Source organism: Schistocerca piceifrons, chromosome 1, assembly GCF_021461385.2.
Source record: "Schistocerca piceifrons isolate TAMUIC-IGC-003096 chromosome 1, iqSchPice1.1, whole genome shotgun sequence".
Classification (NCBI taxonomy): Eukaryota; Metazoa; Arthropoda; class Insecta; order Orthoptera; family Acrididae; genus Schistocerca; species Schistocerca piceifrons.
Genome location: NC_060138.1, coordinates 356665553 through 356681228, shown reverse-complemented (window position 1 = coordinate 356681228; position 15676 = coordinate 356665553). Strand labels below are relative to the sequence as shown.

The following is a 15676-nucleotide window of genomic DNA, read 5'->3' as shown; positions in this document are numbered from 1 at the left end:
TGAGCCAAAAGGAATTTGATGTAAAGTCGCAAATACGCCCCCAGAATGGCCACAGAAAACAGGGGTAGGTGGTAATTTCCCCACGCAGATGTGCAGCAAGTTCATTACTTGGGATACTTATGAGGCCAGGAACCCAAAGGAAATCAACCAAACAAGCAACATCACCAAGATCAGTGAGAAGGTTGTGGATGGCAGAGATCATGGGGTGGTGGCAAAAACACTGAGCGATAGCCTGAAGGCCATTCATTGAGTCCGTACATAACAAAAGTTGGGTGAGGGAGGACTGTTTAATAAACAAGAGGGCCTGATAGGTGGCCACCAATTCCCCAGTAAACATCAAACATGTGGCAGGAAAGAGATGGTGTTCCTTGCCAACAGAAGACATGAAGGCATAGCCCATATGATCTGACGATTCAGAGCCATCAATCTAAAAAACGATGGCATCCTGAAATTCCCATAAGAACATTCGGGGAGGGGGGGTGACTACAGAACACCATTGGAACAATGGAGCTTTTAGTCCCCGAAAGAGAGCCTTCAGAATCCATGGCTGAGGAACTAACGAAGGGGAAGTGGTCGGGAGAGAATGTGGGGAAGAGGACAAGAAGGGGAAATGGAAGCTATGGCATGAGAGGTGAGACAGATCCCAAACGATAAACCCACCTAAGGGCAGGCTGTGATGACCCGAAGTAGAGAGAAAAATAGAATACGAATGGTGAGCAGGGGAAGAATGGATAGTGATGGCATAAGAAACCAGGAGCTGGGACCACCAAACTGAAATGGAAGGGATCCCAGTGTCAACCAGAGGACTATCGATAGGGCTAGTGCAAAAAGGCACCAGTGGCTAAAAGGATACCATGATGGTGAACTGTAGCCAAAACGAGCAGTGTGGAAGGGGCAGCTAGTTCATAAACTTGACAACCATAGTCCGCACACGACGGAACTAATGCCTCTTAAATGCAGGGACAGGTTGAATGCCCGCACCTCAAGAGGTGTTGGCAAGGGAGCGAAGAAAATTGAGTTTACATGAAACAGCCAACATGGATATGGGGCAACCGAGTGACCTAGTCGTCAAAAAGAAGACCCAAGAAATGGAACTAGGGGACCAAAGTTACATGATGGGCATTGAGGTAGAGCTCTGGATCAGGATGGACCATAGTACGGTGACAGCAATGCATCACCTTTGACTTAATAGGAGAGAACTGGAAACTGTGCGGAAGTGTCCATGTGGAACAATATTAGAGAAGGAAAGTTGCTACTCACCATATAGAGAAGATGCTGAATTGCGATAGACACAACAAAAAGATTCACTCAATTATAGCTTTCGGCTATAAGGCCTTTGTCAGCAACACACGCACGCACACACACACACACACACACACACACACACACACACACACACACACACACGTCTGCAGGCTCAAACAGCTGAAACCACACTGCGAGCAGCAGCACCAGTGCATGATGGGAGTGGCGACTGCGTGGGGGTAAGGCAGGGTGGGGGGAGGGATAGTATGGTGGGGGTGGCAGACAGTGAAGTGCTGCAGCTTAGACGGAGGGCAGGAGAGAAGGTGAGGAGGGGGGTTAGTAGCGCAAAGGAGAGAAATACAAAGAAATTAAAAGACTGGGTGTGGTGGTGAAATGACAGCTGTGTAGTGCTGGAATGGGAACAGGGAGGGGGGCTAGATGGGTGAGGTCAGTGACTAACGAAGGTTGAGGTCAGGAGGATTACGGGAATGTAGGACGTATTGTAGGGAAAGTTCCCACCTGCCAAATTCAGAAAAGCTGGTGTTGGTGAGACAGATTCATACGGCACAGGACGTGAAGTAGTCATTGAGATGAGGGATATCATGTTTGGCAGCATGTTCAGCAACAGGGTAGTCCACTTGTTTTTTGGCCACAGTTTGTTGGTGGCCATTCATGTGAACAGACAGCTTGTTGCTAGTCATGCCTACATAGAATGCAGCACAGTGGTTGCAGCTTAGCCAGTAGCTCACATGACGACCAGTTTCACAGGTGGCCTTGCCTTTGATGGGATAGGTGATGTTAGTGAACAGACAGGAGTAGGTGGTGGTAGGAGGATGTATGGGGCATGTCTTGCATCTAGGTCTATTACAGGGGTATGAGCTATGAGGTAAGGGATTTGGAGGAGGGGTCGTGTAAGGATGGAAAAGTATATTGTGTAGGTTCGGCCAACGGTGGAATACCAATACCACTGTAGGAGGGGTGGAAAGGATAGTGGGCGAGAAATTTCTCGTTTCAGGGCACGACGAGAGGTAATCAAAACCCTGGCGATGAAATTCAATTGCTCTATTCCCGGATGGTACTGAGTTACGAGGGGAATGCTCCTCTGTGGCCGTACTGTGGGACTTTGGGAGTTGGTGGTGGGAAACTGGAAAGATAAGGCACTGGGGATTTGTTTTTTGTACAAGACTGGGAGGATAATTACAGTCAATGAAGGCTTCAGTGAGACCCTCGGTATATTTTGAGAGGGACTCTCCATCATTCCCCAAATCCCTTAACATGCAAACTAACCTTACATCTGCAAACAGAACAGCAGTCCACCATCTAAAAATGGATCCCGACCTTATAATTCTACCTGCAGACAAAGGCTCCTCCAACATTGTTTTGAATCGCAAGGAATACCTGGTGGAAGTACTCCGTCAGCAGTCAGATACTTCCACCTACAAACCTTGCCACAGTGACCCAATTCCAGTAATCCAGCAGGATCTCCAATCAGTACTCTAATCCTTAGGCCCATCCCAGAACCTCTCCCCAGAATCCATCTCTCTACTTACCCCTACCACTCCCTGCACTCCCACCTGCTACATGCTTGCTAAAGTCCATAAACCCAACCACGCAGGATGACCCATTATGGCCAGTTACTGTGCCCCCACTGAGAGAATCTCTGCTCTCGTAGCCCAAACCTTCAACCTATTACCTGGAACCTATCCACCTATATAAAAGATACCAACCATCTCCTCCACAGGCTCTCCACAGTTCCTGTCCCTTTAACACGATGTGCCCTGCTCATCACTATTTATTCCACCTCCCTGTAAACTAACATTCCTAATGCCCATGCCTTACTGCTATTGAACACTATCTTTCCAGACTCCCTATGGATTTCAAACCAACAACCTCCTTCCTAGTCGTCATTACCAACTATATCACCACCCACAATTACTTCTCCTTTGAAGGCATTACCTACAAACAAATCTGGGGTACAGCTATGGGCACCCGCATGGCACCATCCTACGTCAACATACCGCATTTACTCGAATTTAAGCCGCACCTGAAAAATGAGGCTCGAAATTCAAGGGGAGAGAAAAGTTTTAGGCCGCACCTCCAAATCGAAACAAAGTTGGTCCATTGTAACACGAGACACAATTTAGGTCGAATGAATGACGATACAGCTATAGAAGTTTGGTTCGAGTCGTAAGCTTAGCAGTTAAGCTTTACCAGGTAGCCGTTGCTATGCGTCAGGTGCTCCGTCCGTATTTATACGGGTACCCTTCCTTTTTCACACGCTTCGTCTGGTTTGAATTGATTGCTTATTTTTCGTTGATATGATAAGTGCTGTTCTCTTTGTTATAGGAGTTTATGTCACTCAAAGCTGAAAATGCATTACTGTACTGTGTCATGCATTGTTTGTCGTATTCTGATAATGAATATTTATGACCTGTCGCCGCTCGCGGCATGGCTTGCTTTTGTGCGCGCTACCGCCGCTTACAATTTAAAAAAAAAAAAGAGGAATCGTCTCATTAGCGAAACAATGGCAAGAGACTGCTATTTGTTGTTACTTACTACGATAGAAGATGTTCTGAACGAGAATTTTTTCTCTGTTTGAAAATCTTTGCAGATGCCTCTTTAGTACATTACATTCTGCACAGAAATTAGAGTCATCTTAGATTTAAAAATATAATCAATTGCCGTGCTTCATTTCTGACCGTATCACTATTCGGCATAAGAATAATACGAATACATACATGACATGATATGTATATTCTTCCGCGTTTGCTGTTGTCTCACTATAGTTTCGTAGTTTATTAGGCAGACTGGATTTAAATGAGATAGCAGCAAACACGAAAGAATACATGGCAAAATGTTTACATTTGTATTATTATTATTGTGGAGAGAATACTGCATGTGTTTCACAATTCATAAAGTTCCTATTAGCAACCATCTCTTCTCACAGGTAGGAAAAAATTTAGAACGCAGAGTTGGCCATATTGACAAACATCCCAAACAGTCTTGCCAGTCGGATTTTCGTAGTGCATTGAAATGCTGCTACATTCGAAGATGAACAATACGGAATTTGTATTTACTTCGTTGGGTAATGTATGTAAATGCAGTGGTTGAAACTCAGGGCGGAGAAAAAAAAGCTCGTCTTCCACCTTTTTTTAAAATTTAGTTACTGACGCAGAGGTTTTGGTGCTAGTATTTATCTTTGTACCTGTGAAGCACTACATATATTCGACGACAGAAGTTAGTTGTGGCGGCACCTACCAACATTTTTCAGAACTTCCACTTTGCACTCGATTCTAAGCCGCAGGCGGTTTTTTGGATTACAAGAACCGGAAAAAAAGTGCGGCTTAGATTCGAATAAATACGGTATTCACGGGCGATCTAGAGGAATCCTTCCTAAAAACCCAGAATCCTAAATCCCTCACCTGCTTCAGATTTATTGATGACATCTTTGCTGTCTGGATTGAAAATGAGGACACCCTATCCACATTCCTCCAGAACCTAAACAACTTCTCCCCCATTTGTTTCACCTGGTCCTACTCAACTCGACAAGCCACCTTCCTAGATGTTGACCTCCACCTCAGAGATGGCTACAGAAGCACCTTCGTCCATATCAAATCTACTAACCACCAGTAATACCTCCACTTCGACAGTTGCCTCCCATTCCATACCAAAAAGTCCCTTCAATACAGCCTAGCCACTTGTGGTCGTTGCATCTGAAGTGGTGAGCAGTCCCTCTCAAAATATACCGAGGGTCTCCCTGAAGACTTCACTGACCGCAATTATCCTCCCAACCTTGTACAAAAACAAATCCCCAGTGCCTTATTTTTCCAGTCTCCCACCACCTCCCAAAGTCCCACAGTCCGGCCACAGAGGAGCATTCCCCTCATAACTCAGTACCATCCAGGAATGGGGCAACTGAATTACATTCTCCACCAGGGTTTCGATTACCTCTCGTCGTGCCCTGAAATGAGAAATGTCCTGCCCACTATCCTTCCCACCCCTCACATACAGTGGTATTCCACCGTCCACTGAACCTACACAATATACTCCTTCATCCTTTGCAACCCCTGCTCCCAGTCCCTTACCTCATGGCTCATACCCCTGTAATAGACCTAGATGTTAGACGTGTCCCATACATCCTCCTACCACCACCTACTCCTGTCCTAACAACATCTATCCCATCAATGGCAGGGCTACATGTGAAACCAGTCATGTGACTTACAAGCTAAGCTGCAACCACTGTGCTGCATTCTATGTAGGCATGAGAACCAACAAACTGTATATCAGCATGAATGGCCACCAACAAATTGTGGCCAAAAAACAAGTGGACCACCCTGCTGAACACACTGTCAAACATATCTCTCATCTCAATGACTGCTTCACAGCCTGTGCCATATGGATCCTTCCCAACAACACCAGCTCTTCTGAACTGTGCAGGTGGGAACTTTCCCTGCAATACATCCTACGGTTCCTGGCCTCAACCTTCGTTAGTCACTGTCCTCACCCATACAGCCCCCTCCTGTTCCTACTCCAGCACTACACAGGTGTCATTTCATTGCCACACCCAGTCTTTTAATTTCTTTTTATTTCTCTCCTTTCCACTACTAACTCCCCACCCCACCTTCTCTCCTGCCCTCCGTCTAAACTGCAGCACTTCACTGTTGCTACCCCCACCATACTATCCCCCTCCCTTCCCAGCCTCCTCCTTACCCCCACCCAGCTGCCACTCCCATCATGCACTGGTGCTGTTGCTCGCAGTGTGGTTTCAGTTGTCTGGGACTACAGACGTGTGCAAGCTGCGTTTGTGTGTGTGTGTGTGTGTGTGTGTGTGTGTGTGTGTGTGTGTCTGACAAAGGCCTTAATGGCCGAAAGCTATAACTGTGTGCATCTTTTTGTTGTGCCTATCACAACTCAGCCTCTCCGCTATATGGTGAGTAGCAATTTTCCTTCTCTAATATTGTTACATTCCATCCTGGAGTGTCCATGTGGAAGTGCACCGGATTGTAGCCTGGAGCTGTCGTTCCATAGAGGCCACCGAGTGGGAGCTAGCCCAAATACAGAAATCATTCACATAGAGGGCAGCGGTGAGCAATGGTTTGGCAGAGGCCACAAGTCCATTAATAATGATTAGAGAAACAAGTCCATTAATAATGATTAAAGAAACAAGAACAATTAATACAGAGCGCTGTGGAATGTCATTCTCCTGGGTCTGCGGAGAGCTGAGAACAGTGCTAAATAAAAATTGATCAGGGACTGTCTCTCCCGAAAGTTACACTGGTAAGGAGATGAAATGATTTGAGAGTCAAAAACCCAATTGAGCTGATGAGCCACCACCTGTTTTAATAACTGGCAGGGGGCCAGGAATATTTGTGAAGCTGATGGGCCAGTTTGCTACAAAGGGACGAAGGATCCCTGCCACGCTTAAGGACAGGAACCACAATACTGTCTCTCCACTGAGAGGGGAAAATGCCTTGGAGACAAACACGATTTAACACCTGGAGGAGATATTGTCATTGTGGAGTATTGAGGTGTTGACGCAACTGGTTATGGATGGAGTCAGGGTCATCAGCTGAACCATGAGAAGAATAGAAGGCCAGAAGAAGTTCCAATTCTGTAAAAGGTTCATTGTAGGATTCCACCTGACAAGGAGTAAAACATAAGGGGAAGCTTCAGCCCGCTGTTTCTGAAGGAGGAAGGCAGCTGGGTAGGAGCCCGATGCCAATGCCATCACAAAATGGGTTGTAAGGTGTTCTTCAAGAACTCCTGGATCTGTACAAAGCCCACTTGCAAGGGCAAGGCCCAGAATGGAAGACTGCTGCTGACAACCTTGGAGGGTATGGACTGTAGCTCACATGTGCGAGAAGGGACAGAAGAACCTAGAGAGGAGGCAAAACATTTCCAACACACCCATTTGCTCTGTTTGGTTAGGTAATCGGCTTTGGCATGAATAATGTCCTTCTGGATCAATGTGCAGATGCCACTGGAACCCTCAAAAAGTCTACCTGCTTCCAATGGGAAGCATGGAATGCATGAAGGGTCGGTGAGTGAGCTTCAGTAAAATGAGACTCCCGGAGAATGACACAAGCTGCCAGATAAAAGGCAGTAAGTGACTGCAACTCTGGCAGGTGACAGCCATATCTGTTACAGTTCCAAGTTCCATTGAATAATCACAGAGTGGGTATCCATATGCGAGGCCAATGAGCTGAAGCCAATCATGCAGCCATGTCACCAACAAGGATGGGATGACATTCATAAATAAGGGGTCAGATTCAGGATGCAAGTGGGAAGATGATAGCTCTGGGGACACTGGGGTGGGGTGCTTGTCCTGGGACTTCTTCTTCTTCTTCTTCTTCTTCTTCTTCTTCTTCTCCTTCTCCTTCTTCCAAAGGCTGAGGCGGACAGGGCTCAGAGGGAGAGCAGGCTTCTGCAAGACCCAGAACTGAAACAGAGTGGGTGATCTTGGAATGCACAGTTTGTGTGTTTCCTACGGCTGAGTTGTGGTAGCAGGCCTCCAGTCAGAGACGCTGGGGGAAGGGCTCTCAAGAGGGTCCTCATCACCGGTGGGCACCAAAGTGGGTGGGGGTAGGTGGGGGAGGAGGACTTCTTTGGCTGGGGAAGGCATGAAAACTGCAGGGGAGGGGAGGGGAGATAGGACTCGGCTAAGGAAGAGGGAGGAGGGGAAGTACGCAACAGAGGCAAAGCAGGAAGCTATTGACACAGGGTGGAGTCAGTCATAATTTTGATGAGCATGACTCTAAGATAGGAAATCCAGGGACTTATACTCTTGTATCTTCTTTTCTTTCTTGTAAGCCAGGCAATCTGGTAAGTGTGGAGGGTGATAGTTGTGACAATTTACACACATGGGTGGTGGGACACAGGGGCACTGCTCATGGAGTGGATATTCGCAGTAACCACACAGAGTCTGCCGAACATTGGGAAGACATGCGCCCAAAACCCAAGCACCGAAAGCACTTCATAGATAGTGGGACGTTTGGCTTCGTCTCATGCCAATAGCACACAACCTTGGCCTTTTCTAGGAGGATATCTCCCTCGATAGCCAAAGTAAATGTGCTGGTATCTGTGCAGTTGTCCTTACGACCTTTCTGCGTATATTGAACAAAATGAATGCTCTGTCATTCCAGACTAGCCTGAAGTACCTCATTCATTTGAAGGACAGGGTCCTGATGAAAATTTACTCCCTGGACAGTATTCAGAGATTAGTGCGGCATAACAAACAGTAAGACGTCGCCACGACGGTCACAAGCACAAAGAGCTACAGACTGTGTGGCAGAAGCAGCTTTGATCAACTGGGAACCTGACTGCATCTTTGGTATTTTCCACAAAAAATAGTGGCTTTGCAGTGATGAATGTGTCCCCATACATCCTAGCGGAGAGCAGGTAGCAGGACAAGAGTTTTGCTCCACATTGGCGAGCCTGGCCCTCCTCCCAGGGTGTAGCCAGGGAAGGGAAGGCCACAGGGCCATAAGCAGCACATTCAATGATCCTTTATGCTCGAAGAGACAGCTGTAGGAGAATGGCCACATTTTTGGAGTTTGACGCGCTTCATGTGCCAAGCATCTACCCTAATACCACCCAATCCAATCAGGGGCTCTCCCCATGGGTGCCAACCACCCACAGCAAGGGTAGTCTGGCATGGTGGCCATTGCTGGGAGTTACGATGCTCCAGAATGATAGCCAACCACTCCCAGGCATGCATGGTGAGGCAACATATCAAGCATCAGAAGTGCAATCCCTGTGTTGTCAGGGGACTCAGCCAGATGGGTACGTAGTGGCCCCACCATCTGGACTGGCTACTCATCCTGGTGACCTAGTGGGGTGGAGGGGGGTTACAGTGAGGAAGGAAGAGGCTAAGGAAGGGAGGAGAGGAACCCATGCTGCCATGCTGTAGATGCTAGAGGGGGAGTTAAAGACTTCCCCAAATGGCTCACACTACAGATAGAAAATTTAAAAGTGGGGTCAAACTGCAAAGAAGAACCAAAAATGCCAAAAAGGACAAAAGAGAAAAGGCAAGGGAAACAAAACCACAAGGAATACAATAAACAAGGTGGAATGCCAGGTTGACATAAAAAGAATACAGAGAGAGAGAGAGAGAGAGAGAGAGAGAGAGAGAGAGAGAGAGAGAGAGAGGGGGGGGGGGGGGAGCAGCAGGGAAGGAGCAAGGATGAGGAGGGAGGAGCGCACAGAGGAAAATGCAGCCCAGGAAGGGAGGATGGGTTGCAAAAGATCAGGACCCATGCATGAACTCACAAAAGAACTCTTTAGGGGGAAGGACAAGAGATATTCATACTTTTCGAAAGGACCACCTGGGTTCAATTCCCGGCCGGATCGGGGATTTTCTCTGCCTGGTGACTGGGTGTTTGCGTTGTCCTCATCATCATTGGGTTAGGGGCAAGACTGGAAATGGGGAGACTGGAACTTGTACAGGCACTGATGACCACGATGTTGAGAGTTCCACAGTTTTCATTTTCGTGAGCAAATTCAGAGAGAGAGGTTTAGGTTGGAGTAAATGGAAATATTTAGGAAATATGCAACAAATTAAATCAGCACCTTAGATCCAGTAAGATACAGTACCATGGGACATGTCACATTACTAATGAAATGCAACATGTTTCACATAAATAAGCAGGGGATAATGGTCATGAGTCTGAGGAAAACAAGTGTTGGTTGGTTGGATGGTTACTGGGGTCAGGGGAAGAGGTGCCAACCAGCGATGCCACTGGTCCCATGTTCTAAGGTAGCACAAATTAAGGTAGAAACAATATCAAGAGCATAGTCCAGTCAATGAGGATGGAAAACAGGTAAACAAAGAGCTAGAAGAATAATCAGAATGACAGGAACTGTACAGAACAGGAGGGGAGAGGGGATGACAAGAGCACTGGGTGCCCCAGATGTGCTATGCTCATTGAGGTGACAGCACCGCTGCCGACCCATCTCAATCCCCACTGCCACCGACCCGTCCCCATCCTTACACCACACCGTGATTGCAACACAAAGGAGATTGCACCAGGCGAAAAAGATACAAAAAGCGTGCATGGTACAAAATGGCATAAAAGACCAGACAAAGCATAGGGAAAAAGGCAGGAGGGAAAACCTCGCCATCATGGAGGCAAGGCTGAAGGCATCCCAAACCAATGCCAACAAAAACCATGGGATTCTAGTTCCAGAAGGAAATTCAGGTACTTAAATCTGCTAGGACAAACCATTTTCATGAATAAAACTGAGGACAGGTGTAACCCCATAAAGGTCGTTTGCTGACACCTGTGACAAGGGGAGTGGAAGCATATATTTAGTGTGATGGGCCAAAAGTCAGGAAGCAGTCCAGAAAAATATGCATCACAGTGAATGGTTCCCCAGAACTAGAAAATGGGAGGGGAGCCAGGTCATTGAAGAGTAAAAACAGGGATCAACCTGGTATGGCTGATATGAAGATGGCAGAGAATGAGAGATTCCTGCTGGGAGAGGCAGAAGGAAGAATACTCATGGCAGGAGTCATCTTAATTGATTAGACAGCCCCCCCCCCCCCACCACAAAAAAAAGTTGGTCCATGACTGAACAAAAAGGAATTTGATGTGAAGCTGCAAATTTGCCCCTGGAGGGGTCATTGGGCAAAGACAAGCAATGTGGAAGGTGCAACTGAACCATAAGCGGAAACAGCTAAACTTAAGAAAGCAGATTTGGGACAGCCAAGCATGCTTGCTGTTGAAAAGAAGACCCAATAAACAGAACTGGGGGACCACGGTCAGGTGTTTGGCATCAAAGTAGAGCTCCAGATCGGGATGGACCATAGTACAGTGACAGAAATGCACCACCCACAACTTAAAAAACAATAGAGAACTTAAACTTGTGTGAAAGAGTGCACGTGGAAGTCCGCCTAATGGCACCCTGGAACTGTCTCTCAGCTGAGGCCACTGAGTGGGAACTAGCACAGATACAGAAATCATTCACATACAGAGCAGGGGTGACCAATGGTCTGATGGAGGTACCAAGTCCATTAATAGAGATGAGGACAGAACGACACCTAAAATGGAATTCTATGAAATGCCATTTTCCTCGGTCCACGGAAAGCTGAAAATGGAGTCAGCCTGAACTTTGAATGTCTGGTGGGACAGGAACTGGTGAATAAAAGTTTGGAGGGGGCTCCAAAGACCTGTCATGGAGTGTAATAAAGAAGTGTTGGTGCCAAGACATGAAAAAAACTGCGACAAGATGGTGGTGCTGAGAAATGGCCAAGCGAACTGTGGTTTCCAACCAAAACAGATGATTGATTGGAGACAATCCCTACCGAAATTCACACTGGTAAGAAGACATTGGGGTCTCGAGGTTCAAGGAGCCAATGAGCCACCGTCCATTCAATAACTTGCACAGGGGACATCGGTCAGACTGATTGGCTGGTAACTATCGAAAGATGATGGATCCTTATCAGGCTTAAAGACAGGAACCACAATACTATCCCTTCACTGAGAGGGGAAACACCTTGAAGCCAAATACAGTTGAACACTCGAAGGAGATATTGTCATTGTGGAGCAATGAGGTGTTGAAGCAACTGGTTATGAATGGAACTGGGGCCACGGGCTGAATTGTGGGAAGAGTAGAGGGCCAGAAGTAGTTACCATTCAGTAAAAGGTTTGTTATCAAATGGGAGGCATCGGCCTGCTGTTTCCGAAGGCTGAAGGTGGTCAGATAGGAGGCTAACACTGAAGCCCTTGCAAAATGGGCCACAAGGCGTCCTGCGTGAGCTGACAGATCCCCAAAAGGCCACCTAGAATGGAAGAAGGCCGTTGGCAACCTTAGAGGATGCTGAGCATAGCCCACATCTGTGACGAAAGGACGGAAGAATCTAGGGAGGAGACAAAGCATTCCTAATACACCAGCTTGCTCTGTTTACTTATGTAATGGGCTTTGGCACAAAAGCACTTAAATTTAATAAGACCAGCAAAGGATGGGTGCCACTTAAGGCTCAATGTCTATCAATGATGGCAATGGGAATGGCTGTGTTCCACCACAGGATACCCGGTGGCAAAAGGGCCCACTGAGTTGGGGACAGCAATGCCAGTGTCATGAATTATTGTATCTGACTTCATCAGTACAACCAGACAAAGAGCAGTGGGCATAGGTGGCCTGCCAGAAGGGAGATAGAGATTGTAAACTGGCCTCAGATTCCAAGTGGACCTGGATGGCAACTGCTTCCATTGTGGTATGAAAGGGGAGCCATATACTAACAATACCCATATAGACTAACATGCAAATATCACCGTAAGCCCTCACGAGGGCCGACAAAGTACAAAACCCATGAAGGATTGGTAAGTAAGCATCAGTAAAATGAGATTCCTGCAAAATGACACAAACTTCAGAGTATGAGAAAATAAGAAATTGTAGCTCTTGAAGGTGATGGCAGTATCTGTTGCAATTCCATTTCATAGGTGTGGAATGGGGATCCAAATGGGGGGTGAATAAGCCGAAACTGGTCAACCTGCTATGTCACCACCCGTCACCAAGGAGGACAGGCTGACAACCATAAACAAGAGGTCAGGCTCAGGTTGTGAGAGGGGAGTTGGCACCTTCTGTGACACCGGAGAGGCCTTGTTCAGGTATTACTTCATTTTATCTTTAATAGGTTGGGGGGGGGGGGGGGGCTGAAGACTGTGGACACATCTCTGGCTGGGTAGGGGGAGCACCACCCACAGGGGAGTGCAAGAAGAGAGATGTGGCGCAACTGGGACAAGGAGGAGGAAAGAGCAGGGAAAGGACAAAACAGAGGCAAAATAAGATGGAAGAGGAAAAGGACAAAACAGAGGCAAAATTAGATGTCACAGACACAGGATGAAGACTAATATTTCTGATGAGCCTCAGAGTAGGATAAATGATCAACTCTTATCTTCTTTTCCTTATTATAAACCAGGCAATCCACTAAGTGTGGAGAGTGATGGCAATGACAATTAATGCACATGGGTGGTTGAACGGAAGAGTTCCCCTAATGGCATGGGCATCCACATTCAGCGATGACCAGGTAGACAGGAAAGGGTATCACTCCAACCCGGTGAGCCTGGCCCTCCTCCCAGAGGATAGCAAGGGAAGGCTGCAAGATCATAAGAAGCAGCATTAAGGAATTCATTCCCAATCAAACAGATGGTTATGGAAGAACAGCCAGATTTTTGGAGCTTAATATGTTTCATATGCAAAGCGTCAATCCTCATACTACCCAATCCTGTCAGGGGCTGTCCCATGGGTGCCACCCAGCCACAGCAAGGTCGGTTTGGTGTGGCAATCATTGCTGGGAGTTTTGATGCTCCAGGATGACAAGCAATCACTTTCAAACAATGGAAATTCCAAGATGGACTGTAACAGAAGCAGTAAGGCCACATGCTTAAGATTCTAAGTAAGGAGTTCTTCCCTAGTCAGCTAACACTGTGGTGACAAACTACAGAAGGAAGGTCAAAGAAGGGGAGAAAAAGAACAAAACCATAAGGAATAGCAGGATAATTGGGCCCGTGTAATCAAGGAAGGACACGAGGAGGGGAGGAGAGGAAGAAGGAGGTAGGAGGGGAGGGGAGAACGAGCAAGGGGAGAGGAGGAGAGGGGAGGGGAGAGGGAGGAGAGGGGGAGGGCAGAGGAGAGGGCAGAGGAGAGGGCAGAGGAGAGGGCAGAGGAGAGGGGGGAGGGGATGGGGGGAAGAGGAGAGGGGGGAGAGCATAGGGGGGAGGGGAGGAGAGGGGAGGGGAGGCGGGGGGAGAGGGGAGGGGAGACGGTGGGAGAGGGGAGGGGAGACGGTGGGAGAGGGGAGACGGTGGGAGAGGGGAGGGGAGACGGTGGGAGAGGGGAGGGGAGAGGGGAGGGGAGACGGTGGGAGAGGGGAGGGGAGACGGTGGGAGAGGGGAGGGGAGACGGGGGGAGAGGGGAGGGGAGACGGGGGGAGAGGGGAGGGGAGACGGGGGGAGAGGGGAGGGGAGACGGGGGGAGAGGGGAGGGGAGACGGGGGGAGAGGGGAGGGGTGACGGGGGGAGAGGGGAGGAGAGGGGAGGAGAGGGGGGGAGAGGGGGGAGAGGGGAGGAGGGAGGACGGGAGAGGGAAGGGAGAGGGAAGGGAGAGGGCAGAAGGGAAGGGGCGAGAACATGGCCGGTGGGGCATGGAGAAGGGAATGCAGCCTGGGAAGGACGAAATGGCAGCAATAGCTCAGTGCCGCAAGTGCACCACGCACAAACTCACAAAAGAGCCATGAGACCCTGGAGGGAGAAACATAAGTGTAATATACACTTTGATCACAAGATGTATTACATTTAACAAGTCAAACACTGGAAACTCCAGGCAGAAACACTGGAAACTCCAGGCAGAAACACTGATGATTTTCTTACCTTTAACAAAAGTATTTGCCTGGACAAGCATCTTACGGGGCTGTCTGTTAGCCATTATGATATCTCTCCACTTTCCCCAAGGACATGGACCATCCTCAGGCACCTCCGAATACCTGTTATACATCTCTTGTGCCGCTGCCACATCACATGTTGTTTTATAAACCTGAAAACATTATATGTACAAAATAGACATCTTCCAACACATTATGTTACAAATCATAACACAAGTGTGAAATTTGTACATAATACATAAGGTATACACAAAAAACATTGTTAAACCAATGAGTGGACATGTGACAGCTTTCTTTAATCAGTAATACATGAATTGTTATTTTCGTTGCCAGACGACATAATTAATACATGTATTTGGAGGAATAAATGCAGAATAACTACAGATACAACTAATATCTGTAGCTTTGTTACAAAATTCTCCCTCTGTGATCATTTGACAATATTATGTGTAAAGCTGGGTGCCAGACTGGGACTAACTCTGAACCCTGCTTTTTGTTGACAATGTTTTTATTGACAGAGCCATCCAGGCATAGCTCACAACAACATCCCAATCTGATACACAATTGCAATTTGTCAGAAAATCTATAATGATGTGAGACTGTTTTCAGTGTGAAAAATTAAATTTCCTCAGCTACATTTTGTCAAAATGCACACTATGAAGCCAAACGTCACTGGACACTGCTCTGTTTTATGACAAGTTACTTGTTTGAGGTATGTACACACAGGTCCAATGCAGCATTATTGTAGATGCGTTCTGTGTTAGAATGATGAAAGCACATAGTCCAATCATTGCTCTGTTATTCATAAGAAATTAACAGATATGGACTGAGAAACTCTAAAATGTTTAGTGTAAATCAGCAATTACACAACCTTGTTAACTGTTGCAGATGAGGTCTTATTGCAACTCGCATACAGAATTTGGTGACAGAAAATTCATCAAAAGATGTCAGGGTAGCATTTCCACAGTCACACTGCTAAACAGGAACAATTGTTCATATGAGTGAATGAGTTACATTGTTTACAGTGATGTAGAGAGTGCTGCTGTTGGT

At 47.2% G+C, this 15676-nt stretch overlaps 1 protein-coding gene across 3 annotated transcripts in view; it reads right to left on the bottom strand.

Moving 5' to 3' along the window:
• Nucleotides 1-15676, bottom strand: part of LOC124794598 (dipeptidyl peptidase 3) — a 140706-nt gene that overhangs the window by 1441 nt on the left and 123589 nt on the right. For all 3 annotated transcript variants that reach the window (XM_047258113.1, XM_047258107.1, XM_047258106.1), the window contains exon 14: nucleotides 14616-14778. In XM_047258113.1, the coding sequence (XP_047114069.1) occupies nucleotides 14616-14778 (163 nt within the window). The remainder of the gene's footprint in view (nucleotides 1-14615; nucleotides 14779-15676) is intronic.